Genomic DNA, 26,247 nt, shown 5'->3' on the forward strand with positions numbered 1-26,247 from the left:
TTTTCATCCTGTCTCCCACTCGCAGCCCCAAGCTCTCTTGACTTGTCCCTCTCCTTTGCTCCATTGCCCCCACTCTTCAGCCATCCTCTCAGAAGGAGGGACACTCAGTTCTCCATACTGGGAGGAAGAGGAGTTGGGAAATGAGGGAATGATGAGATGCAGCAGTGAATGGAGACAGAGGGGACACTGCTGGGAAGCAGCATGGCCTAGTGGATAGACCAGAGGCCTGGGAGTCAGTCCATACTTCACCCTGCTGCCTGGGTCATCTTTCTACAAAAACCTTAAGGACATGTCACCCCAATCCTCAAAAATGTCCAGTGGTTGTCTACCTCTGTATCAAACAAAAACTCCTCATCATTGGCTTTAAAGCACTCTATCACCTTGCCCCCTCCTACCTCACCTAGCTTCTCTCCTTCTACAACCCAGACTGACACTTCTCTCCTCTAGTGCTTCTCACCGTGTCTCAATCTTGCCTGTCTCACCGCCAGCCCCCGGCCCACATCCTGCCTCTGGTCTGGAACACCCTCCCTCCTCAAATCTGACAGACAATTACTCTTCTAAGCTTCAAAGCCTTATTGAAGGCACATCTCCTCCAAGAGACCTTACCAGACTTAGCCCAAGTTTCTTCATCTCCCACTCCCTTCTGCGTCACTCTGACTTGCTCCCTTTGCCCTTCGCCCCTCCTCCCAGACCCTCAGCACTTATGCATATATCTGTAATTTTCTTTGTTTGAATTGATGTCTGTCTCCCCCATGTAGACTGTGAGCTCAATGTGCACAGGGAATGTCACCGTTTATTGTTGTATTGAACTTTCCCAAGAGCTTAATACAGCATTTTGCACATGGTAAGCACTTAATAAATATGATTGATTGAATGAATGAAGGAAGGAATGAAGGACCTGGGTTCTAATCTCAGCTTTGCCACTTGTCTGCTATGTGACCTTGGGGAAGTCATTTAACTTCTCTGGGCCTCAGTTCCCTCATCTGCAAAACAGGGATTAAGACTGTGAGCTCCATGTGGGATGCGGACTGTGTCCAACCCGATTACCTTGTATCTACCCTAGCACATAGTACAATATCTGGAACATAGTAAGTGCTTAACGTATCATAAAAAAAAATTCAATGGCTGTGGACACCCTAATTAAGCAGGGAATATGTCTGCTAATTTCACTGTATCATACTCTCCCAAGTGCTTTGTCCAGTGCTCTGCACATACCAAATGCTTAATAAATATCATTGATTCATTGATTGATTGATTGGAAATTGGAGAAGGGAATTCAACAAAGATCCACCCTACAACCACTACCCAACAAGCTAGTTATTCAGAGTTCTAGTCGCCATGGCCCCGCTCAAACACTCCCACAATCACCCAGTGGTTCCCAACGCCAGTGTGAGATGAAGTATGGTCAGGTAACTGCAGGAGGGACCAGATATCAGGAGAGAAGAGGGAGAAGATGAAAGACAGAACAATAGTAGGAAGATGAGGAGACAAGTTACCTTTCTTCAGTGCTTCTGATGGGGCAAGCATTTTTCCCAGATGTTAACGGGTGTTAATATCATTTTCACCCCTTGGTTATTCACTGGAGAGGCTGAATTTTAAGTATTGCTTTAATTTAGTGTAGAGAAAATGTATTGGTTCACTAGGTAATTCCTTTAGCAGGTTTGTATTGAAATAACTGCAGGGAAACTAATGATGTTTACAGCAATGCTTTCATTTTTTTAAGGGCCACTGTGATTAAATTCACTGCAAGAACACTCCTGGAGGATACTTATTTTCACCTCCTCTGGAGTGGACATCATTGGGGAAAAAAGCTCCCTATATAAGAGAGCACTTGGATTCTATTTACTAGCAAGCTGTGGTCTCACCTGCCCCACAGAAAAGTGGCAGGAGAATAGATTGGATAACCACGAGCCCATCCCAGAGAAAAGAAGCTGAGGTGTTGGGAATGGCTACCTGTAGATGTTCCCATGGATCCCAGGTCAACACATCCCAGGGCAAAAACAGGACCCATTGGACCCTAGTAGGGGGAACCATCTAGTTTTTCCTCCCCCGTGATAAGACTCGGAGATCTCCTCAAACTGGACAACTTAAGCTCGCTGTGGGCAGGGATTGTGGTATTTGTTAAGCACTTATTATGGGTCAGACACTGTACTAAGCACCGGGGTGGATACAAGCACCAGCGTGGCTCAGTGGAAAGAGCACGGGCTTTGGAGTCAGAGGTCATGGGTTCGAATCCCAGCTCTGCCACCTGTCAGCTGTGTGACTGTGGGCAAGTCACTTAACTTCTCTGCGCCTCAGTTACCTCATCTGTAAAATGGGGATTAAGACTGGGAGCTCCATGTGGGACAACCTGATTCCCCTGTATCTACCCCAGCGCTTAGAACAGTGCTCTGCACATAGTAAGCGCTTAACAAATACCAACATTATTATTACAAGCAAATCGGGTGGGAAATAGCCCCTGTCCAATTTGGGGTCTCAGTCTTAATCCCCATTTTACTGATGAGGTAACTGAGGCACAGAGAAATGAAGTGATTTGCCCAAGGCACAGAGAAATGAAGTGACTTGCCCAAGGCCACACAGCAGAGAAGTGGCAGAGCCGGGCCTCCTGACTCCCAGACCCATGGTCTATCCTCTATGCCATGCTACTTCTATTGTTTCCATTATATTGTTTTATTGTACACTCCTAAGTGCTTAGTATACTGCTCTGCACACAGTTAGTGCTCAATAAGTATGAGTGACTGACGGTCTGATTGATTCAGATACTGACTACCAAAATATTGTCCAAGTGTCTATTGACCTTACCCAGGCAGAATCTGGCCTTGGTAAAGAAAGCATTACTGATGTATTGGGCAAAATTCAATCTCAGAAGAAATGTGTTCCAAAGTTTCCTTTAGTAGTCGAATCATTTCTGTATCAGGCATGGAAAACATCCAGGAATAAGAGCACTGTAGCTGTGTTTCCTGGATAAAGTAATTTGGCAAATTCAGAGAAAATAACATTCCGGTTAAATTATAAGCAGGAAGGTTTCTAGAATATCGGGCCAGAGTATTTATTCAGTTTAATGAAGCTCGATTCCTTATAACTGTAACTACATTTGTTTCCTCTATTAGCTTACTTAATGATAGCTATTCATCTTCCTGAAATGTGTTTTGTGGCGGGGGCTTTAGAGGTTGAGCTTTTGGAATTCTTCAGTTTGGAGAGATGAAAATGAAGTTAGAAAGGGGGAAAACTTTGTCAATTGCAAATCCGGGATCCTGGTAGGAGGGGCAGCTCTCTGACTTCCCGGCACGGCCCGCTGCCCGGCTGTGGGGACGAGAGGGGAGAGAAGACAAGAGCCACTCCGTCTCTATCCTGGGGTCCCCCTCTTCACCATCTTTTGTTCCTTCTTCTCTTGGAGGGAAGAACCCAGACTGGCATGGTCGATCCCTCAGTGGCTGGGGGTCTGCAGGAGTACAGATGTACAAACAGCATGGTGCAGTGGAGGATAGATCATAGGCCTGGGAATCAGAAGGTCTTGGGTTCTAGTCCTGGATCCTCCACTTGTCTGCTGTGTGACCTTGAGCAAGTCACTTCACTTCTCTGTGCCTCAGTTACCTCATCTGTATCATGTATCTACCCCAATGCTTAGAACAGTGCTTGGCACATAGCAAGCAGTTAGCAAATACCATTATTATCATTATTATTATATTATCTGGAACCAGCTAAAAGCACAAAGATATGAGGAAGCAACCGATGCAACTATTGTCATCATCATCATCATCAGTGGTATGTATTGAGTGCTTATCGTCTACAGAGCACTGTACCAACTGCCTGGGAGACCACAACACAGTAAATTTGGTAGACCCATTACTTGCCCATAATGAGCTCATAGTCTTGAGGGGCTATGGGAAGAGCAATTTATGGGAATGACCAGAAGACCTTCAGGCCAGACAAATTCAATCCCCAACTTTGGCCCAGTCTTAGGCCAAGGAGCACAGGTGAATCAATCAATCAATCAATCAATAGTATTCCCTGAGCACTTACTGTGTGCAGAGCTCTGTATTAAGCACCTGAGAGAGTACAACACAACAGAGTTGGTAATCATGTTTCCTGCCCACAATGAGTTTGCAGTCTAGAGGGACTATGGGAAGAGCAAATCTTGGGGATGACGGGAAGACCTTCAAGTCAGACCACTTCAATCCCCATCTTGGATCCAGTCAATAAGCCAAGGAGCCCGGGGAATCAATCAGTAAATCATGTCTACAGAGCACTGTACTAAGTGCTTGAGAGAGTACAATATAACAAAGTTGGATAGACAAGTTCCCTGTCCACAGGGAGTTTACACTCAACAGCAAGAGTCTGAGTCTAGGTTCTGGAGTCTGACCTCTGACTTCCTCATTGACCTGCTACAACAGGCTGACCTTGACCGACCGCTCCAGGTCACGCTCACAGGACTGGCAAGAGGGGAACAAGGGACACTAGTAATAATAATAATAATGTTGGTATTTATTAAGTGCTTACTATGTGCCAAGCACGTTCTAAGCCCTGAGGTAGATACAACTCTGCCACTTGTCAGCTCTGTGACTGTGGGCAAGTCACTTAACTTCTCTGTGCCTCAGTTACCTCATCTGTAAAATGGGGATTAAGACTGTAAACCTCACGTGGGACAATCTGATTACCGTGTATCTATCTACCCCTATGCTTAGAACAGTGTTTGCACATAGTAAGCATTTAACAAATACCAAAACTATTATTAAATTATTATTACAAGGTAATCAGGTTGTCCCACTTAGGGCTCACAGTCTTCATCCTCATTTTACAGATGAGGTAACTGAGGCACAGAGAAGTGAGTTACTTGCCCAAGGTCACACAGCTGACAAGCGGCGGAGGCAGGATTAGAACCCAAGACCTCTGACTCCCAAGCCCAGGCTCTTTTCACTGAGCCATGCTGCTTCTAGTTACCTTAGCACAGTAGCATTATTTACAGAAGCACTGATCACATTAGTAGCACTAGTAATGGGAATAATGCTAGGGGCAAAAACGATTGAATATAAGTTAAGTGCCAGTAGGTCAGGAGACCTGAGGGTCAGAGTTGGCCAAAAAATTGAATGGAATTCAGCAACAGGAGAAGCAGCATGGCTTAGTGGAAAGAGCAAGGGCTTGGGAGTCAGAGTTGTGGGTTCTAATACCAGCTCTGCCACTTGTCTGCTGTGTGACCTTGGGCAAACCACTTAACTTCTCTGTGCCTGTTACCTCATCTGTAAAATGGGGATTAAGACTGTGAGCCCCATGTGGGACAACCTCCTTACCTTGTATCTACTCCAGCACTTAGAACAGTGCTTGGCACATACCATCATCATAATCATTATTATTATTATTATTATTAACTGGGATGACTGAACAAGAGTTGGGCCTAGGGGTTGGGCCTGTGGCCAGTAATTGTCTCACCCCCTTTGCCCTGGTCAGATCTTTAATAGAGTCCTCGGGCCATTTGAGTTAACCAACTGGAAGCAAGCGGTGGAGGTGCTGGAGCAGAGCCCAAGGGGAGAGACAAAGTCAAAGGAAAAGTTGGGAAACAAGTTCTGTAAGGGAAGAGTGAAGGAAATGGGGTTGTCTGACCTGGAGGAAAGGGGGTATTTAAGTCACAGCCTAAGAAAGGGCTGCATAGGGAAGACAAGGTCTCCTGAGATCCCTGTCCACTGAGCGAAGAACGAGAGGAAATGGGATTGATTTAAAGCAGGAGAAACTGGTCAGACACAAGGAAGAACTTATTTCTAAACTCTCAGGGGGCTAGAGCCCTGGGACAGGTTCCCGAGGGATGGAGCCTCCATCCCTGAGTATGTTCATTTGCCAGACGATTTAGTCATTCAGCAGCCTGGAGCCAGGGGCCGGCCCAGGTCATTTGTCCAGCCCCCTCCAGGTCCAGCCTTCTGGAGTTCTCTGATTCCACTCCTGATCATCTCTTGTTGGGCTTTCCTTGAAGAGTGTGCTTGATTTTGATGTATCTGGGTATAGTGGAAAGAACATGGGGCTGGGAGGTAGGAGACCCAGATTCTAGTCTCAGCTCATCCTTGGCTGCTGTGAGATCTTGGGCAAGTCACTTCACCTCTCTGGGCCTCAGTTTCCTCATCTGCAAAATGGAGATAAGATACCTGCCCTCCCCCCATCTTAGAATATGACCTTTGTGAGGGACAGGGATAGTGCCTGATCTCATTACCCTATATCCATCCCAACTGAGGCACAGAAGTGCTTAATAAATACCATGACTAATAAGGACTGACACATCCAGATCGGAAAAATAAGAGAGAAAGCCCCTTGACCGTTTTTATGGTATTTGTTAAGCACTTACTATGTGCCAAATACTATACTAACCACTGGGATAGATCCAAGCTAATCACGTTAGACACCATCCATTTCTCATATGGGACTCACAGTCTTAATCCCCATTTTACAGATGAGATAACTGAGGCACGCACAAGTGAAGTGACTTGCCCAATGTCACACAGCAGACAAGTGGCAGAGTTGGGATTAGAATCCAGAGCTTAGTGTTTGTGTGGGGACAAACCCCCTGTCCAAATCAACCATCACCCCATCATCCAAGAGTGGCTCTGGGAGTTCACTCTGGGGTCAGACTATGGAACAGTAGGGAAAATGTCAGGAAACTCAAGATGTTCGAGTGGTTCCCACGGAGGTTTGAGGTCAGTCATCTATAGAATTTTACCCAGCACGATAGGACCGATGAGATCAAGCCTCCTTGAATTTTTCATACAGTGTCTTTCGGTGCATTTAATCTTTTATTTCTCCTTCAACAGGTAAATTTCCTTCTCAGGCAAACTGCAGGCTAGACAGCTCCAGTAGAAACAGCCATCAAATACCAAATAGATTGAAGATAATCTTATCTAGAACACTGCACGGTCCAAATAAAAACAGTGGTGAGGGTTCCAGAAGGGTCCTATTGTTATCTGTGAGCTGGGCTGCATTTCAGCTGGGGTACTATTTCTCAGACATGATCCTCAGCCATCTTAGAGAGATCAAATAAATATTTAAACCAAATGTTTCCCCTTGACCCAAGCCAAAACAGGGCTTCAAGTGCCAGCTTGAAGAGATGTTTTATCTCGGGAATGAAACAAACTGGCCCCTTCAGATTTTCCATTTGAAAGAGGGAGAGACAGAAAGGGAAAAAGAGAGAGACAGAGAGAGATTACCATCCAGCATGTGTGAAATCCTTCAGTCATCTGAGGCCACATGAGTTTAAGCCGGTACCCTTGTCTCATCAAGTAGGATAGGCAGCTACCCCATGGTTCGGCCATGTATCTTGTGCTGCTGGCAGAGACAGAGGTCTGGGCTGGTTGTACAAGAATGCCATAGGATATGGTCTGATGTGATTCTCATTTTTAGGGTAGAGAACAATGCTGAAACCCTTCTAGGCCTGTGGTGGCCTTCCATTTCCATTTCCAAGAGATTATGTTGAGCAGTTCAATCCCAGGAATTTGAAAATGACCAATGCACTATTATACCCTGTCCTCATCTCTCTCGCTGCCAAACCCGCGCTCACACTCTCCCTTCCAATAATAATAATAATGGTATTTGTTAAGTGCTTATTATGTGCCAAGCACTGCACTAAACACCAGGGTGGATACAAGCAAATTGGGTTGTACACAATCCCTGACCTCATTTTACAGATGAAGTAACTGAGGCCCAGAGAAGTGAAGTAATTTGCCCATGGAGCCAGAATTAGAATCCACATCCTTCTGACTCCCAGTCCCATGCTCTAAGCACTAGGCCACGCTGCTTCGCTTCTGTCTGGAATTCCTTCCCCCCTCACAACTGACAGATCATCATTCTCCCCATGTTCAGTAACTTTCTGAAGTCTCCTGCAAAAGGCTGTCCCTCATTAATCTGTCATCCCCCTAGACTGTTCTATAAATTCTATAGATGATTGACTGTAAACTCATTGTGGTCAAGGAACATGTTGTATTGTACTCTCTCAAGCATTTAGTACAGTGCTCTTCACAAAGTAAGTGCTCAATAAGTACCATTTATTTATTGATCTCCCTACTGTATTTCCCCCACTACTGCCCCTTCAGCACTTTCATCTCACCCAAGTGCTTGGGTGCTCAAATCTAACCAGTATCATATATGTCCATAACTTTAAACTCTGTGCTGCCTACTATTTGCGATTTATTTTAGTGTCTGCCTCCTCCATTAGATTGTAAGCCCTTTGAAGGCAGGGATCGCATCTACCAACTCTATTGTACATGCCCAAGCACTGAGTTTAGTGCAGTGAACATAGTAAGTACTCAGCAAACACGGTTGACTGATTGATTGCTATTATACCATCTGGAATAGATCCACTTTTAAGTATAGAGTTTTAATAGCCCAGCTGAGAAGGAGGATCCTGAACCTGAGATCAGCAGCTCCTTCTCTTCCCAGATAATCAGGGTTATAATTACGGTAGTTATTAAGCACTTTCTAGGTGGCAAACGCTGTGCCAAACAATGGGGATGATGTAAGATAATCAGGTCAGGGGTAGTCTCTGTCCCTGACTCCTGACTTGTCTCCTGACTTATAGTCTCACATTCTTTCCACTTAGACCATACTGCCTCAGCAGATGCACCCCCAATTCCCACAGGATCCCCTAGCAGATAAAAAGAGGCTGATATTCAGAGGTCACCCAGTTCTGGGTCAGGGGCTCCCAAAGACCAATAAAAGAATGTTTTCTTCTCATTTGTGAGGGTTTAACAGTTGGAAATGTACTCAGAGCTTGGTTTCTTTTGACGTGCAAGCATTTTTTTATTTACCTAAATGGAAAAGCTGGATTGCTTAGAGAAGCACTAAGCATGCTTATTGCGTCATCCCTTCACCGGATGGAACATGTGAGGAGAATGATCGGCGTCAGAATATGTCCACAGCCATTCTGCAGTGAGCCGAAATGGGGAAAATGTAAACAGGGTGAAAATGAAAAATTTTTACAGCACAATAAATTGAAACTTCCAAAGTTTCACCAAACTTCCATGACTGATTGAAAGGCAACAGTGGAGGGCAGATACATCTGAGGAACTGCAATTAAAGAGGGACAACTGTCATGGAAAAGAGGTTCCAAAAAGACTGAAACACAGTAAGCAAGAAATGGGAAACAATTTTAACATCACAGGAACAATTTTTTTTTTTAAATTGTATTTGTTAAGCACTTACTATGTGCCAGTCACTGTACTAAGCACTGAGATAATAATAATAATGTTGGTATTTGTTAAGCTCTTACTATGTGCTAAGCACTTTTCTTGAGATACAAGGTCATCAGGTTGTCGCACGTGGGGCTCACAGTCTTAATCCCCATTTTACAGATGAGATAACTGAGGCCCAGAGAGGTTAAGTGACTTGCCCAAAGTCACACAGCTGACAAGAGGTGGAGCCGAAATTAGAACACTCAACTTCTGACTCCCAAGCCCGTGCTCTTTCCACTAAGCCACGCTGCTTCTCTACATACAAGTTAAGCAGATTGGACACAGTCCATGTCCCACAGTCTTAATCTCTATTTTACAGATGAGGTAACTGAGGCATAGAGAAGTTAAGTGACTTACCCAAGGTCACACAGCAGACAAGTGGCAGGTCTGGGATTAGAACCCAGTTCCCTCTGACTCATAGGCCTGTGCTCTATCCACTAAACCACGCTACTTCTTGACCAGCACGTCATGTATCTACCAATTCTATTGTACTTTCCCAAGCACTTAGTACAGTACTCTACACATAATAAGTGCTCCATAAATACAACAGATTGACTAATTGATTGATGTGGGTTTCATCAGTCATACATTGGTTTCATCAGCCATGTTCACACACACTCCAGTAAAACCTGTCTACAAGCAGAAGGATTTATTCATCTCCAGAGAAAGCTTTTAGGAGCCATTAGAAGCAGCAGCATGGCCTTGCAGAAAAAGCATGGGTCTGAGACTCAGAGGACCTGGGTTCTAATCCCAGACCTGCCACTTGTCTGCTGTGTGACCTTGGGCAAGTCACTTAACTTCCTTATGTCTCAGCTGCTTCATCTGTGAAATAGGGAATAAAACTGTGGGACATGGACTGTGTCCAACCTGATTATCATGCATCTACTCCAGCACTTAGAAAAAGTTCATGACACATAGTAAGCACTTAACAAGCCCCATAATTATTATTATTATCCCTCCAGACAGAGGATTTTTACGCCATTTTGCAGAATGAATCCTGACATGACAGAAGAAATACATACTGTGTGAAGTCCACGATCCATCCAGCCCAGGATCCTGTCTCCAGGCTAGGCACTAAGGCACTCGGAGGAGCTGGGCCATGGTGGTCTTTCAGGACCCTCACCCTCCTGGTTAGGGATGAACTCTGAAACCCCGCTGATGTTCCCTCTAATAACTCATTGAGGATTTCTTGTCCAAGAATTGATCCATCGATTTGTTCGGCTCCACAACTTCTGTGGGAACAGATTCCCATATCAACTCCCCCTGCTGTGTGCAGAAGTGTTTCCTCTTGTTCATTTTGAAACTTCCACCCTCACACTTCATCCTAGTGCAGTGAAAATTGGGGAACAACAATTTGTGTTCAACTTGCAAGATTTTTGTCCATTGTATTATTGTTAAATAAAGGAACAGATTCCTTGAATAAAAAATTTACACCCTACCTAATCCTTCAATCAATCAATCAACAGTAAGTTTATTGTGTTTATCATGTGCCGAACACTTGGGAGAGTTTCCAGCTCTTAGTACAGTGCTCGGCATGTAGTAAGCGCTCAATAAATAACAGTGATTGAAACAGTACAACAGAGTTGGCAGACACAATCCCTAACCATAAGGAGCTCATAGTTTAGAGGGGGAGACAGACATTAAAATAAATTACAGCTAAGGAGAGTGGGAGAGAATAAGGATACATATATGAGTGCTTGTAGTGAATATCAAGTGCTTAAAGTAGTACAGATTCAAGTACATAGGTGACACTGAAGGGAAGAAGAGGAAATTAGGGCCTAGTCAGGGAAGACCTTTGGGAGGACGTGTGGTTTTAGGAAGGCTTAAATGTGGGGAGAGTGGTGGTTATGAACAGGGAGGGAGTTCCACACAAGAGGGAGGATGTGGGTTCTAATCAGGGCTCTGCCACTTGCCACCTGTGTGACTTTGAGCAAATTGAATTTCTCTGTGCCTCAGTTTCCTCATCTGTAAAATGGAGATTCACTACCCATTCTCCCTTCTACTTATATTGTGAGACCCACATGGGACGGAGACTGTGTTTGATCTGATTATCTTATATCTATCCCAGCACTCAGAACACTGCTTGACACATAGGAAGTGCTTAACAAATATTATTATTTTTATTATTATCATGGGGGTGAGGGGTCAGCAACAAAGCTGACAAAATCAAGGGATAATGAGTAGGCTGATATTGAGGAGTGAAGTGTCGGCTGTGTTGTAGTAGGAGATCGGCAAGGTAAGTTAAGAGGGGGAGAGCTGTTTGAGTATCTTAAGCCTTCCACAAATAATTCACAGCATCCTAATCATGTCAACCCAACACTTAGCACTTACACATTTTTCCTCTTGTTAGCACTAACATAAGTGTACGTATATATATATATATATATATATATATATATATATGTTTTATTCATATGTCCAATTACTTTTTTGATATTTCATCCTGTATATAGACTACGCTTAGTTTCCTACACTCAGTATTTGTAAATGATTTATGCCTGCCCATCTCTGCCATTAGATTGTAAACTCCTTGAGTGTAGGAAATGTGCACCTTGCATCTGCTATGTTCTTCCGTGGGTTTAGTACAGTGCTGAACACTTAGTATGGTATGGAACATTCAGCAGATTCTCAGTGAATACCCACTTCTGATTGATTGATTAATTGATAGAAAACATGCACAATTAACAAACACACACATATCTCTGGTTGAAATTCTAATTGCTGTCAAATTTTCCTACCATCTCCAAAGGTCCATTTTCAAAGATAGAGATCCCTAAGGGAGAGAGCAGGCCTGGAAGCTGTAGTTGGTTTGAAGCCCCTCTAGACTGCAAGCGCCCCTCTCAGGGTCGCACCTGGAGAGTTTCCAGTAGTCTACCAGTCTTGACTATGGGAGGGAGAGTCAAGCAGAGGCCTATCCATTCCATTCCTAGCTTGGGCAGTGGCTAGCGAGTGGAAGGCAATCTGCTACAAGTCAAGACTCACCCATGCTGGGCAGCAGCGACATGGGAGAGAGTCAAAGGTGGAGACTCAAATTGACTGCTTAGAATGAGGCAATGGTAGACTACTTCCATATTTTTACCAAGAAAACTCTATTGGATACACTACTGGAATGATTGCAGTTGGAGGTGGGGCGTTCTGCGAGAAACGGGTCCATGGTGTCACTGTGGGTTGGAGATGACTCAACAGCATAGGACAAGACAAGGCTGTAAACGTGTTGTGGGCAGGGAAAGTGCCTACCAATCTGGCTGTATGTACTCTCCCAAGCACTTAATACAATGCTCTGCCACACAGTAAGTGCTCAATAAATACCATTGCTTGACTAAAGTGCTTCCTGAGCCAGGATGTTAATTCTTCGGTTCCGAAACCTAGAATATGTCTCAATGTAATTGAATAGATATTTGACTCTACTTCAGGTTTTTCTCTGCCCGTCCTCTGGCAGCACACCTGTATCTCAGTTTCTCTAGTTGTATCTACTTTAACATCGTCCTTGAAAAGAACCCTTCTGCAAAGACCTTGGTTGTTTTTATCACCCTCTAGAAAAAAAGTATTCTTGGCCAGGAGGCAGAAATTTAGTGTGCTTCCTACCTGAATCCTGAAAACAGTGTTGTTTCTGTTTCGTTTCAGTTGTTCGAGTTCATGAACTTTCTGGCAGAGAACGTCATCTTCTGCTACATGGGTTTGGCTTTATTCACGTTCCAAAACCACATCTTCAATATACTCTTCATACTCGGTGCCTTTGTATCCTTTGCTTCAAGGACTGGGAAAGGCGGCAGGCTGGGAATTTGAGGAGGAAAAAAACCCTCCTTTTTAGAACAGGATTTTCTGATGAATTGTTGAAATTGTTTAATAGATCTTTTTGAGGAACCAAAATCAGATCGGAAAAATCATGTCCCAATTGAGAAGTAAAAATACTTTTCAATTAAAATATTAAGGCCATGTTAAGGAAGCTCATGTTCAGGTGGTGCCTCAGCAAACAAGTAGCTGCCTCACAGAGCACAAGGACAAATTTTAGCTTCGTGTAGCCAAATTTCAGCTTCGTGTAATGGATTGAAGTTACGCAGCTTGCTGGGATGGACCTAAGTAACTAGGCAAGAGGAAATCGGTTTAAAATGCTACAGGAAGGATTGAGATTAGTGAGAGGAAGAACTTTCAAGCAGCTGGTGTTTTTGAAGAGTGGACTTCATTTCCAAGGAAGCTTTTAAGAACTGGGTAAATAAAGTTAAAATGAATACCGTTCTTCCTGGAGGCAAGAGGGAGGACAAGAGGGAGGACAAGAGGGAGGACCTGGGAAGGACACGTCTGACCCTCATGATTCCCATACTCTGCCAGTAGTTTCTCAGGGCTGAAAAGCAGCATGGCTTTGTGGACAGATCAGAGGTCAGTGAGTAAGAAGGTCCTAGGTTCTAATCCCTGCTCCTCCACTTGTCTGCTATGTGACCTTGGGCAAGTCACTTCACTTCTCTGTGCCTCAATCACCTCATCTGGAAATTGGGGACTAAGACTGTGAGCCCTATGTGGGACATGGACTGTGTCCAACCTGATTGGCTTGGATCTAACCCAGTGCTTAGTACAGTGCATGGCATATAGCAAGCGCTTAACAAATACCATTAAAAAAAAAAACCCAAACCACAGTGGGTTTTAAGTTTTATCAGTTCCTGACAGACAGCCCATGGCCTGTTTTAGCTCTGTGCTGGTTGGTCTGAGGATGAGATGAATCTTCGCATCGTCCTCCCTGAGCTTCAGACACAGCTCTGCTTTGGGGAGCTGCTGCTCATGGGTACCATTTCCCTCCATGGACCAGACGAGGCACAGGGCTCCCAAGGGGCAGGAAGCAGGAATATCACATTGACAACTCCCTCGCTCTTCAAACCTAAATGTAATTTAACATCGTGTGCTTTCGAACATCAGCAGCATCAACATCGACTGCAGAGATGGATAATCCAAAAGACAATTCAAGTCATCAGAGGAAAGCAAAGCAGGAAATAAATGCTGACAGAAAATTGTGTGGGAATCGTGTCCAGGACTCTCCATTTATCCTTCCTATAGGGCTGCCTAGAGAGATAACACCATTTCCGACTGAATGGTCTATGGAGCACATTTTACTGAAGAATTGGAGTCAGGATCAATTGTCAGGGATATAAGCAGGAGGAGAAAATTTTAAAGGGATTGAGGCAGCTTTGTTATAAAAACTTCCCAAAGAGAACAATTCTCAAAATGGGATTTCTTAAATGCCAGGCACTGTACTAAGCCCTGGGGGGAGGTGGTAGGGGTGGGAGTGGGGGAATACAAGCAAATCAGGTTGCACACAACCCCTGGCCCATGTGGGGCTCACAGTCTTAATCCCCATTTTACAGATGAGGTAACTGAGGCCCAGAGAGGTGAAGAGACTTGTCACACAGCAGACAAGGGACAGAATCAGGATTAGAACCCATGACATTTTGACTCCCAGGCCCATGCTCTATCCATTAGACCATACTACTTTTCTTAAAAGATCTAGAGATCAGGGTGAAATTCAGTAGTAGTAGTAAATACTATTAGTAGTAAATACCTGTTTTGTGTTTTGTTTTTTGTGTGCTGAGCACTGTACTAAACACTGAGAGAGAGTATCCAGGATTTCCCTTGAACCATTCATAACACAAATGATCCTTAGAGCTATTAAGGAAGTGATCCAGAGAGCTGAGAGTTGAGCAATCTAGAGAGCTGAGCTATGGTAGATCCAGAGAGCTGTGATACAAAGGGAAAGGAACCATGGAGTCAGGAAGTGAGGTCGGCAAATTATGTCTGGGAGGCAGGTCCCAGGTTTTCAGCCATCACAGCATTTGAAACATCTGTTGGGTAGGCTGGGAAGGATTTGTTGTTCCCAAGATCACTCTGGGAAAGAAGCAAGAATAATAATAACAGTATTTGTTAAGTGATTGCTATGTGCCAAACACTGTTCTAAGTACTGGGGTAGATACAAGGCAATCAGGTTGGATACATTTTCTGTCCCACAAGGGACTCAGTCTTAATCTCTATTTTACAGATGAGGAAACTGAGTCACAGAGAAGTTAAGTGACTTACTCAAGGTCCCACAGCAGAGAGGTGGCAGAGAGGAGATTAGAACCCAGATCCTTCTGACTCCCAGGCTCACTCTTGATTCACTAAGCCAGGCTGCTTCTGTCTGGGTAGCGAAAGCTAAAGGTGAAGGTAAATATCAGAGTTAGGGCTAGTGCTGGTAGGTCTTGACCAAGAAAAGGTGAGAACATGGAAAGATAGAATTATTGGTAAGTGGCCAGAGGCCAAAGATTTTGGATGCTAGGGGGAAAACGTTGAGTGACCAAAGATGGAGTTTTTCAAATGGAGTTTTTGAGATGGAGTTTTTAATACATAAAGAAAAACTGAAGGTTCGAAAACCAAAAACTATGACCTGCTGTTAAAACTTGCTTTGGGCATTATCATTTCCTGGAAAAATGGGAATGTAAAGAGTTTAGGGGAAGGAGAGTGATGATGGGTATGAAGTTTATGAAAAGGGCATTGGAGGAATAGCCAGGAATCCTTAAGAAATAAGGGAAAATAGTTTGTATTCTAAGCTCATTTGCCATCATTTTGTTGTTATAAACTGTTCTTCATCAAATGATTTTTGTAAATTTAAAACAAAGAAAAACTTCATTTTTTTCCTCAACTTTTCCCTGTGCCGGACACTACAGTTGGCTATTTTCATAGCCAGAGCCTGCAATATATACCCACTGTCCTTCCTCCTGAATTTGGGACGAAAACAGAAGATCCCCTGGAACTTCCAACACATGATGATGTTTTCAGGTTCGTGTCTGTCTGGGAAGCTGCTGGTCTCTGATTTCCCAACCTACGTGAAGGGGAGATGGGTTTGTGGTCAATCCCACCACTTCCTGCTTGACCCTCCAAAAGGGGGAAAGGGATGGAAACTCCAGTGTCATTTGTGTTTGTTTTGTGAGCAAAGTTTCCAAAGCTAAACTTGCCTTTTTAAAAAAATGGTATTTGTTAAGCTAATATTATATGTCAAGCACTGTTCTAATCAGGTTGGACACAGTCTTTGTCCCTCATAAGGCTCACAGTAGGTGAAAGGAGGATTTAATCCCCATTTTATAGATAAGGTAACTGAGGCACAGAGAAATGAAGTGACTTGCCTAAGTTTACACAGCAGATGAGTGACTGAGCCAGGATTGGAACCCAGGTCCTCTGACTCCCAACCCCTGGTCTTTCCACTAGGCAACACTGCTTTGGTGTTAGAAGATTGTCTACTGAAACAGTCCCTTTTATGTGTCAGAAAGTGGGCTGAGCTGAAAGTGACCCCAACTCCAAAACTGGCCCTGCACACTGTGTCCAACGTGATTACCTTCTATCTACCCCAGGGCTTAGAATTCTGCTGAGCACATTATAAGCACTTAATAAATAACATTATTATTATAATTATTAGTTGTAGCAGTCAGTCTCCCTGCTAGTATTCACTGAGAGTCTATCAAACAATATTATTCATTGGCTGCATACTGTAACTGTACTGAGCACTAATGTGTGGAGAGCACTGGGCTAAATGTCTGCTGCGTGCAGATCACTGTACTGGGTGCCTGCTGCATTTAGATAAATCAATCACCCAATCAATCATTGATATTCACAAGAACTTCTCACTCTAGGCTTCAAGGCTCTCCATCACCTTGCCCCCTCCTACCTCTCCTCTCTTCTCTCTTTCTACTGCCCACCCCGCATGCTCTGCTCCTCTGCCGTCCACCTCCTCGCCGTCCCCCGTTCTCACCTATCCCGCCGTCGACCACTGGGCTGCGTCCTCCTGCTGTCCTGGAATGCCCTCCCTCCTCCCCTCCGCCAAACTAACTCTCTTCCCCTCTTCAAAGCCCTACTGATAGCTCACCCCCTCCAAGAGGCCTTCCCAGACTGAGCTTCCGCTTTTCCCTCTGCTCCGTCTGCTCCCCCTCTTCCCCCCCTTCAGCTCCCCTCAGTTAACCCCCCTTTACCCCCCTTTCCCTCTGCTCCTCCCCTTCTCCCTTCCCCTCCTCTCAGCACTGTGCTCATCCGCTCAATTGTATATATTTTTTATTACCCTATTTATTTTGTTAATGAGATGTACTTCACTTTGATTCTATTTATTGCTATTGTTTTTGTCTGTCTCCCCCGATTAGACTGTAAGCCCGTCAGAGGGCAGGGACTGTCTCTATCTGTTGCCGATTTGTACATTCCAAGCGCTTTGTACAGTGCTCTGCACATAGTAAGCACTCAATAAATACTATTGAATGAATGAGTGAATATTCATTGAGCACTTACTGTGTGCAGAGAAATGCATTAAGGGCTTGGGAGAATACAATACAACAGAGTTGGTAGACATGTTTCCTGATGACAGCAAACTCATTTGGAACTTTCTATGCTATACTTAGCACCTTTTTTATGGTTTTAGTTAAGCACTTACTATGTGCCTAACACTCTTCTCCGCACTGGGGTAGGCACAAGTTAATTAGTTTGGAAACAATAATAATAAAAAAAGTCCCACATGTGGCTCACAGTAGAAGTAGAAGGGAGAATCCATTTGTCTTCCACTTGCTGCAGTGTGACCTTGGACCAGTCATTGAACTTCTCTGTGCCTCAGTTACTTCATCTGTAAAATGAGGATTAAGACTGTGAGCCCCATGTAGGACATGGACTGTGTCCAACCTGATTAATTTCTATCTACCCCAAAGCTTAAAACAGTGCCTGGCACATAATAAGTGCTTAATTAATGTCCCAGTAAATTAAAATCCAATTAAAGTAAAAGTCTTCATCACTGCCATTGAGGAATTTATAATCTAGTGGAGGAAAAAGGTAAGACACGGATTGTGAATGTACAGTGGGCACAGGAAGTAAAGCACAGCTGAAACTAATAGGGGCATAAATTGGCATATTCATTAGAGAAGTCCCATAGCGTAGGAGAAAGGTCATGGGTCTGGGAGTCAGCGGCCCTGTGTTCTAATCCTAGCTCTGCCACTTGCCTGCTCTGTGGCTTTGGGTAAATCACTTAACATTTCTGTGCCTCAATTACCTCAACAGTAAAAAGGGGATTAAGACTATGAACCCCATGTGGAACATAGACTGCATCAAAACTGATTTTCTTGTATCCAAATTATTTATTATTATTAGAGACTCTCACCGTCTCTAGACTGAGCTCGCTGTGGGCAGGGAACATATCTGCCAATTCTGTTTTAATGTACTCTCCCGAGTGCTAAGTAGAGTGCTCTGTACATAGTAAACCTTCAACAAATCCCATTGATTTATTGATTTATCTACCCCAGAACTTAATTCAGTGCCTGCTAAATAGTAAACACTTAACAAATACCGTTAAAAAAGTGCTCAGTAAATGGAATAAATTGATATCAACCTAAGTGCTAAGGGTGGCGTATGGCCTGATGGAAATTAATGAGGAGAGGCCACCTAGAGGAAAAGGGATTTCAGGAGCTGGATTTGAAGAGAGAGGGAATTCCCCCAGAGGAGAGGCAATGAGTTTGAGTAGGGAGACTCAAGAGTGAAGCAGTGTGGTTTAGTAGATAGAGCACAGACCTACAGTACTCTGCACACAGTAAGTGCTCAATAAATAAGATTGAATGAATGAATGAATGAAGACAGGAACTGAGTTCTAATCCTGGCTCTGTCACAAGTCTGGTGTGTGACTTTGGGCAAGGCATTCGCTTTTCTATGCCTCGGCTACCTCATTGGTAAAATGGGGATTTGACTGTGAGCCCCATGTGGGACAGGGCCTGTGTCCAATCTGGTTAACTTGTATCTACTCCAGTGCTTAGAATAGTGCTTAGCACATAGCAAGCACTTAACAAGTACCATAATTATTATTATTATTATATACAGTTTGGAGATGACCTTGAGAGGAGTCAAGAGTGCCAGTTGGGGCATGAAGGGGGGAAGGGGAAGAGGAGGATGAGAGAGTGGATATGGGGGAAGGAGAGAGCAAGGGGTGGGTTTTGAATCCAACAGTTAGGAGCATCTGTTTGAGAGAGAGGGGTATGGGTAGACATTAGATGCTTTAAGGAGGAGAGTGAGGTGCTTAGTTTAATACCGGTAAGATTAATGCTGTTTTACAACAGTCCACTTAAAAGTGCATAGCTTTATGTCACCAGGGCCTCATACTTACCCAGCTACCTGCCTCCTCCTTCATCACCCCATGATGTCTGGTTAGCTGATCATGTTATCTCAATTTATCGCTCCTAATTTCCTCCCTGTGCTGGTTCTGTCATCTTCCTGGGCATTTACCTTCACTTTATTAATGGATCAGTCATCCGGTGATATGGTACAATGGCCGCTGGGAACAACTCTCATTAAAAATTTTCAGATACTTGTAATTCTCTTAAATATAAACCCTCTGGGATACTGTTTCTCATGATTGTTCTGAGGCCAATGGGGCTTACTTATGAAGAGTGATCAAATTTTCACCCAGCTAGTTAAAGGGGAAGGAAGACGAGCTGATTCAGCTGAAGGAAGAGGAGAGCTGCAGATTGCCGTCCAGATGGGTCAATTCAATACAATTCAATTCAGTGGTATTTATTGAGCACTTACTGTGCGCAAAGCATTGTACTAAGTGCTTGGGAGAGTACACTATAACAATAAACAGACACATTTCCTGCCCACAACGTGCTTACAGTCTAGAGGGGGAGACGGACATTAATATAAATGAATTACAGATAGGCAATAAATTACAGATATGTAATAAATCTGTGATAAATACAGATATGCAATAAATTACAGGCATTGTCACTGTGGGAAACTCCACATTTCACTCAACTCTCACCTGCCTGTAAACCTGACCTCTGGAACAGGAAGGGGGTCCTTGCTCATGAAGAAATTTGGGGTGTTAATGCTCAGATTAATCTACATTTCTCTATTCCCTCTCCATTCTATGTTACCGCACTTGACGTTCTACCCTTTATTCAACCCCCCACCCTCAACCCCATAGAAAACTCCATATTGGTAATTTATTTTAATATCTGTCTTCTGCGCTAGACTGTAAGTTCCTTGTGGGCAGGGAACGTGTCTACCAACTCTGTTATTTTGTACTCCCCCAAGCACTTAGTACAATGCTCTGTGCACAGAAAACACTCAATAAATTGACTGGCTGACTGAGAAACAGTGCGGCCTAGTGGAAAGAGCACAGGCCTCAAGTTGGAGGACCTGTGAGCCTCGTGTGAGACAGAGACCAATGTGATTATCTTATATCTACCCCAGCGCTGAGTATAATCTGCTTGGTTCATAGGAAGGGATTAATAAATACTAGAATTTATTATTATTATTGTCAAAGATCCTGGCCTGATCAGGCTCTCATCTGTGTATTTATTTGTCAAATGTTTACTATGTGTCAAGTACCGTTCTAAGCGCTGAGCTAGATAAAACTTTATCAGGATGGATATAGTCCCTGTCCCATGTGGGGCTCACAGTCTTAATCCCGTTTTACAGTTGAGGAAACTGAGGGACAGAAGCTAAATGATTTGCCCTAGGTCACACAGCAAACAGTTTGCAGAGCAGGGATTAGAACCCAGGTCATCTGACTCCCAGACCTGTGCACTTTCCACTAAGACATGCTACTCTCTATATCCCCCACTTCTGCCATTTTAGTGCTACCATATCAGCTGACCATTTGGTTACTCACAGCCTGTCTGACCATCATCCTTTTGTCCATACCGTTATAAGTAATTTCTTCCTGCTATCTGTAATTTTTGGTAGTATCTGTCTCCCCCACTAGACCGTAAGCACCTGGAGGACAGGGATGATGTCTGTGAATTCTATTGTGCTCTCCCAAGTGTTTAGTGCAGTGCTTTGCATGGAGGGAATACTCAATGAATATCATTGATTGATTGATTGATCTCTCTCTGAATTCCATTCCAGGTTTACGTGGAGCAATAGCGTTTGCCTTAGCGATTCGGAACACTGAATCTCAACCCAAACAAATGATGCTGACAACCACCCTCCTCATCGTCTTCTTCACCGTCTGGGTCTTTGGGGGAGGGACTACGCCCCTGCTGACCTGGCTGGAGATCAGGTTGGTGACTATCACATCCATCTCTCCTGAGGGGCCACGGGGCTGTTGGGCAGGTAGAAGAGCAGAAAGGGTCAGGACTCGATTTCAGAGCCAAGAGCTGGGACGGGGCGAGCTTGAGGGTCTTCAAATCTCGCAGAGGGCCAACAGGGCGAACCCATAAGTTGTTCCTCACATTTGGTGAGGTGCAAAAGTAGCAGTTGAGGGGTGAGGTTTGGACTTCACTGCCCAGAGAAGTTCTGCCCCATCAGTGGGGCAGGGACACTGTTTTGGCAAAGGCAGATTTAGCCAACCCTCAGTAATCAGGGCAGGATAGAGTAAGTGCTTGGGTAAAGGTGGGATTAATTTGGGAGAGTAAAATACAACTGAGTTGGTAGTCCCTCAACACTGTCGTTTTCTCTACCTCCAAATTCTACCCTCTGGGCTCTAAAAAAACAAATCCCACTCTCTGGCCACTTAGGTATCGAAAGGGGATGTGTGAAGATCAGTTTGTTATTTTGTTAATTAGGTGCTAAGGAGGTGTCCCAGTCAAGAAGATCCTGCCCCTCTAAGATCCCAGGCCGAGTGCTGGGCACCTAGTCGATGGCTGAAAGACTCAATAGGGCCACTGGTCTCGTGACCTGGCAGCCTAGTAGGAGAGGAAAGTGGACATACACACAACCAGGACAGACGTAATTTCCACATAAATATGTTGTTTGTTGGTTTGTTTTATGGTACTTGTTAAGCTCTCGCTATGGATCAAACGCAGTTCTAAGCTCTTGGGTTTGCATAGTGGGTAGAGCACAGACCTGGGAGTCAGAAGGTCATGGGCTCTAATTCTGGCTCTGCCACTTGTCTGCTGTGTGACCTTGGGCAAGTCACTTCACTTCTCTGTGCCTCAGTTACCTCATCTGCAAAGAGCTCGTCGTGACCAGGGATTGTCACTCTTTGTTGCTGTATTGCACTATCTCAAGTGCTTAGTACAATGCTCAGCACAGTAAGTACTCAGTAAATACAATTGAATGGATGAGTGAATGAATGAATGTAAAATGGGGATTGAGACTGTGAGCCCCATTTGGGACAGAGACTGTGTCTGACCTGATTAACTTGTATCTACCCCAGCACTTAGAACAGTGCTTGGCACAGAGTAAAAGCCTAACAAGTATCAAAAATTATTATTATTGTCTTTTCTTATACTGTTGAGTCATCTCCGACCCATAATGATTCCATGGACATCTCTCTCCCAGAATGTCCCACCTCCATCTGCAATCGTTCTGGTAGTGGATCCATAGAGTTTTCTTGGTAAAAATATGGAAGTGGTTTACTCTTGCCTCCTTCCGCACGGTAAACTTGAGTCTCCGCCCTCTTCTCTCTCCCACACCACTGCTGCCCAGCATAGTTGAGTTTTGACTTATAGCAGATTGCCTTCCACTCACTAGACACTGCCCAAGCTAGGAATGGAATGGGTAGGCCTCTGCTTGACTCTCCCTCCTGTAGTTGAGACTGGTAGAGTACTGGAAATTCTCCAGGTGCAACCCTGAGAGGGGATATTATTACTATTATTATTATTTCCTCTCATGTCTTCACCCAAGTGGATGGGATGCTTCCTGAATCAGGGTCTGGGCCCGGTCTTGCATCCCAGCTAAAGGATTGTCACTTTGATTTGTGTTCCCAGTTTGCAGCTCATCTGAAGCTGCTGAGGCTTTCCCTCAGTAGCAGGAGGAGGCACTAGATGGGGTGAGACAGGGAGCTCATTGAATTTATTGAGTGCTTACTGGATGTCGAGTACTGTACTAAACACTTGGGAAAGAACAATGCAGTAGAGTTGGTAGATACGTGCACACAGATGCCTGTTTACTTGTTTTGATGTCTGTCTCCCCGCTTCTAGACTGTGAGCCCGTTGTACGCAGAGATTGTCTCTGTTGCTGACTTGTACTTCCCAAACTCTTAGTGCAGTGGCGAGAAGCAGCGTGGCTTAGTGGAAAGAGCACGGACTGGGGAGTCAGAGGTCATGGGTTCGAATCCCGACTCTGCCACTTGTCAGCTGTGTGACTTTGGGCAAGTTACAACTTCTCTGTGCCTCAGTTACCTCATCTGTAAATTGGGCATTAAGATGGTGAGCCCCATGTGGGACAACCTGATCACCTTGTATCCTCCCCAGCGCTAAGAACAGTGCTTTGCACATAGCGCTTAACAAATGCCAACATTATATGGGTTCAAATCCCAGCTCTGCCACTTGTCAGCTATGTGGCTGTGGGCAAGTCACTTAACTTCTCTGTGCCTCAGTTACCTCATCTGTCAAATGGGGATTAAGACTGTGAGCCTCACGTGGACAACCTGATTACCCTGTATCTGCCCCAGTGCTTAGAACATAGTAAGTGCTTAACAAATTCCAACATTATTATTATTACAGTGCGCTGCACATGGTAAGTGCTCAGTAAATCCAATTGAATGAATGAATGAATGAATGAATGAATGAATGAATGAATGAATGAACAAGGGGCTCACAGTCTAGCAGGGGTCTTGCTTGTCTTATGTAGTCTATTGTCTCCAACCCATTGTGACGCCATGGACACATCTCTTCCAGAATGCCCCACCTTCATCCACAACCATTCAGTTAGTATATGCATAGAGTTTTCTTCGTAAAAATCCGCAAGTGGTTCACCATTGCCTCCTTCCACGCAATATACTTGAGTCTCTGCCCTCAACTCTCTCCCATGCTGCTGCTGCCCAGCACAGGTGAAATTTGACTTGTAGCAGATTGTCTTTCACTCACTAGCCACTGCCCAAGCTAGAAATGTAATGGGTAGGCCTCTGCTTGACTCTCCCTCTCATAGTCAAGACCAGTAGAATACTGGAAATACTCCAGGTGTGACTAGCAGGAGTTAAAAAAACATTCCACTAGACAATTACTCTCCCCTTCTTCAAAGACTTACTGAAGACACATCTTCTCCAAGAGACCTTCCCAAACCAAACCCTACTTTTCCTCATCTCCTATTTCCTTCTTCATTGCCCTGACTGCTCCCTTCACTCTTTCCCCCCTCCCTGCCCCACAGCACTTATGTATAGATCTGATATTTTATTTATATTGATGTCTGTTTATTTGTATTGATGTCTGTCTCCCCTCCCTCCATTCATTTATTCAATAGTATTTTTTGAGCGCTTACTATGTGCAGAGCACTGTACTAAGTGCTTGGAATGTACAATTCGGGAACAGATAGAGATAATCCCTGCCCAATGACAGGCTCACAGTCTAATCGGGAGAGACAGATGGCAGAGCAAAACAGAACGAAACAAAAACAAGACAACATAATCACGATAAATAGAATCAAGGGATGTACACCTCATTAACAAAATAAATAGGGTAATAAAAAATATATACAAATGAGCACAGTGCTGAGGGGAGGGGAAGGGGGAAGGGGGAGGAGCAGAGGTTGGAGGGGGAGCAGAGGAGGAGCAGAGGGAGCAGAGGGAAAAGGAGAAGTCAGTCTGGGAAGGCCTCTTGGAGGAGATGAGCTCTCAGTAGGGCTTTGAAGAGGGGAAGAGAGTTAGTTTGGTGGAGGTGAGGAGGGAGGGCATTCCAGGATAGCGATAGGACGTCTAGACTCCATGCTCATTGTGGGCAGGGATTGTCACTCCTTACCGCTGTATTGGACTTTCCCAATCGCTTAGTACAGTGCTATGCACACAGTAAGCACTTAATAAATATGATTGAATGAATGAATGAATTACTGAAGGAAGAACGAGAGAAATGGGGAAGATCTACTCAAGTTCTGTGGGGCAGGGGTGAAGTGAATATAAAGTCCTTAAGAGGAGAAGCAGCATGGCTTAATGGAAAGAGCACAGACTTGGGAGTCAGATGTCATGAGTTCTAATCCCAGCTCCACCACTTATCAGCTGTGTGACTTTGGGTAAGTCCCGTAACTTCTCTGTGCCTCAGTTACCTCCTCTGTAAAACAAGGATTAAGACTGTGAGCCCCACATGGGACCACATGATTAGCTTGTATCTACCCCAGCGTTTAGAACAGTGCTTGGCATATAGTAAGCGCTTAACAAATACCATTATCATCATCATCATTATAAATCCAAGTGCAGATGTGATACAGAAGGGAGAGCAAACAGAAGAAATAAGGGCCTAGTCCAGCACAGGAATCCATGCCCCAATCTCAACTCTCCACTGTCAGAAGTCTCCCCTTCAACCTGCTGACCACCTCTATAAAGCTGTATCTTTGAGGGCAATGGGGAATCTGTGGGCAGGGTAATGGATGCAAGGAGGAGGGCAACCACTCTTTGGGAGTGGTGGGAGAGCAGTCAGACACTGACTTATCTCCAGCTATGTCTTGGCTTCACCTGGGAGCACACATCTTCCTCACTGGGATCTGTCAGTCAGTCAATTGTATTTATTGAGTGCTTACTGTGTGCAGAGCACTGTACTAAGTGCTTGGGAGAGTACAATGTAGCAATATAAAAGACACAATCCCTGCCCACAATGAATTTACAGTCTAGAGAGAGACAAAGATTAATACAAATACATGAATTATGGATATGGACATATGTGCTGGGGGGCTGATATGGGGGATGAATAAAGGGAGCAAGTCAGGGTGATGTAGAGGCAATGGAAGTAAAGGAAAAGGGCTTAGTCAGGGAGGAGATGTGCCGCCAGTAAGACTTTGAAATAAGGGAAGAGTAATTGTCTGTCAGAAACGAAAAAGGAGGGTGTCCCAGACCCAAGCCAGGATGTGGGTGAGAGATCAGCGGAGAGGTAGATGAGATTGAGGTATGGTGAGAAGGATAGTATTAAAGGAGAAGCAGCATGGCCTAGTGGATAAGGCATGGGCCTGGGAGTCAGAAGGACCTGCGTTCTAATCCCAGCTCTTGTCACCTGTCTACTGTGTGACCTCGGGCAAGACACTTCTTTATGCCTCAGTTTCCTCTTCTGTAAAAGGGGAATTAAGACTGAGAGCCTTATGTGGGACATGGATTGTGCCCAACCTGATTATCTACCCCATCGCTTAATATAGTGCCTGGTGC

The 26,247-nt window shown here is 44.4% G+C and overlaps 1 protein-coding gene and 2 non-coding genes across 4 annotated transcripts in view; 2 read left to right on the top strand and 1 right to left on the bottom strand.

Annotated features, from left to right (window-relative positions):
* SLC9A9 (solute carrier family 9 member A9) overlaps positions 1-26,247 on the top strand; it is a 378,100-nt gene that overhangs the window by 220,629 nt on the left and 131,224 nt on the right. For both annotated transcript variants that reach the window (XM_029074247.2, XM_029074237.2), the window contains exons 10-12: positions 12,828-12,941; positions 15,890-16,001; positions 21,087-21,240. In XM_029074247.2, the coding sequence (XP_028930080.1) occupies positions 12,828-12,941; positions 15,890-16,001; positions 21,087-21,240 (380 nt within the window). The remainder of the gene's footprint in view (positions 1-12,827; positions 12,942-15,889; positions 16,002-21,086; positions 21,241-26,247) is intronic.
* Positions 12,038-12,175, top strand: LOC114816538. The gene has a single exon (XR_003764325.1). It is a non-coding gene; the product is annotated as a small nucleolar RNA SNORA7 (small nucleolar RNA).
* LOC114816877 lies at positions 22,626-22,763 on the bottom strand. The gene has a single exon (XR_003764681.1). It is a non-coding gene; the product is annotated as a small nucleolar RNA SNORA7 (small nucleolar RNA).

This window comes from Ornithorhynchus anatinus, chromosome 1 (assembly GCF_004115215.2).
Source record: "Ornithorhynchus anatinus isolate Pmale09 chromosome 1, mOrnAna1.pri.v4, whole genome shotgun sequence".
NCBI classification, from domain to species: Eukaryota; Metazoa; Chordata; class Mammalia; order Monotremata; family Ornithorhynchidae; genus Ornithorhynchus; species Ornithorhynchus anatinus.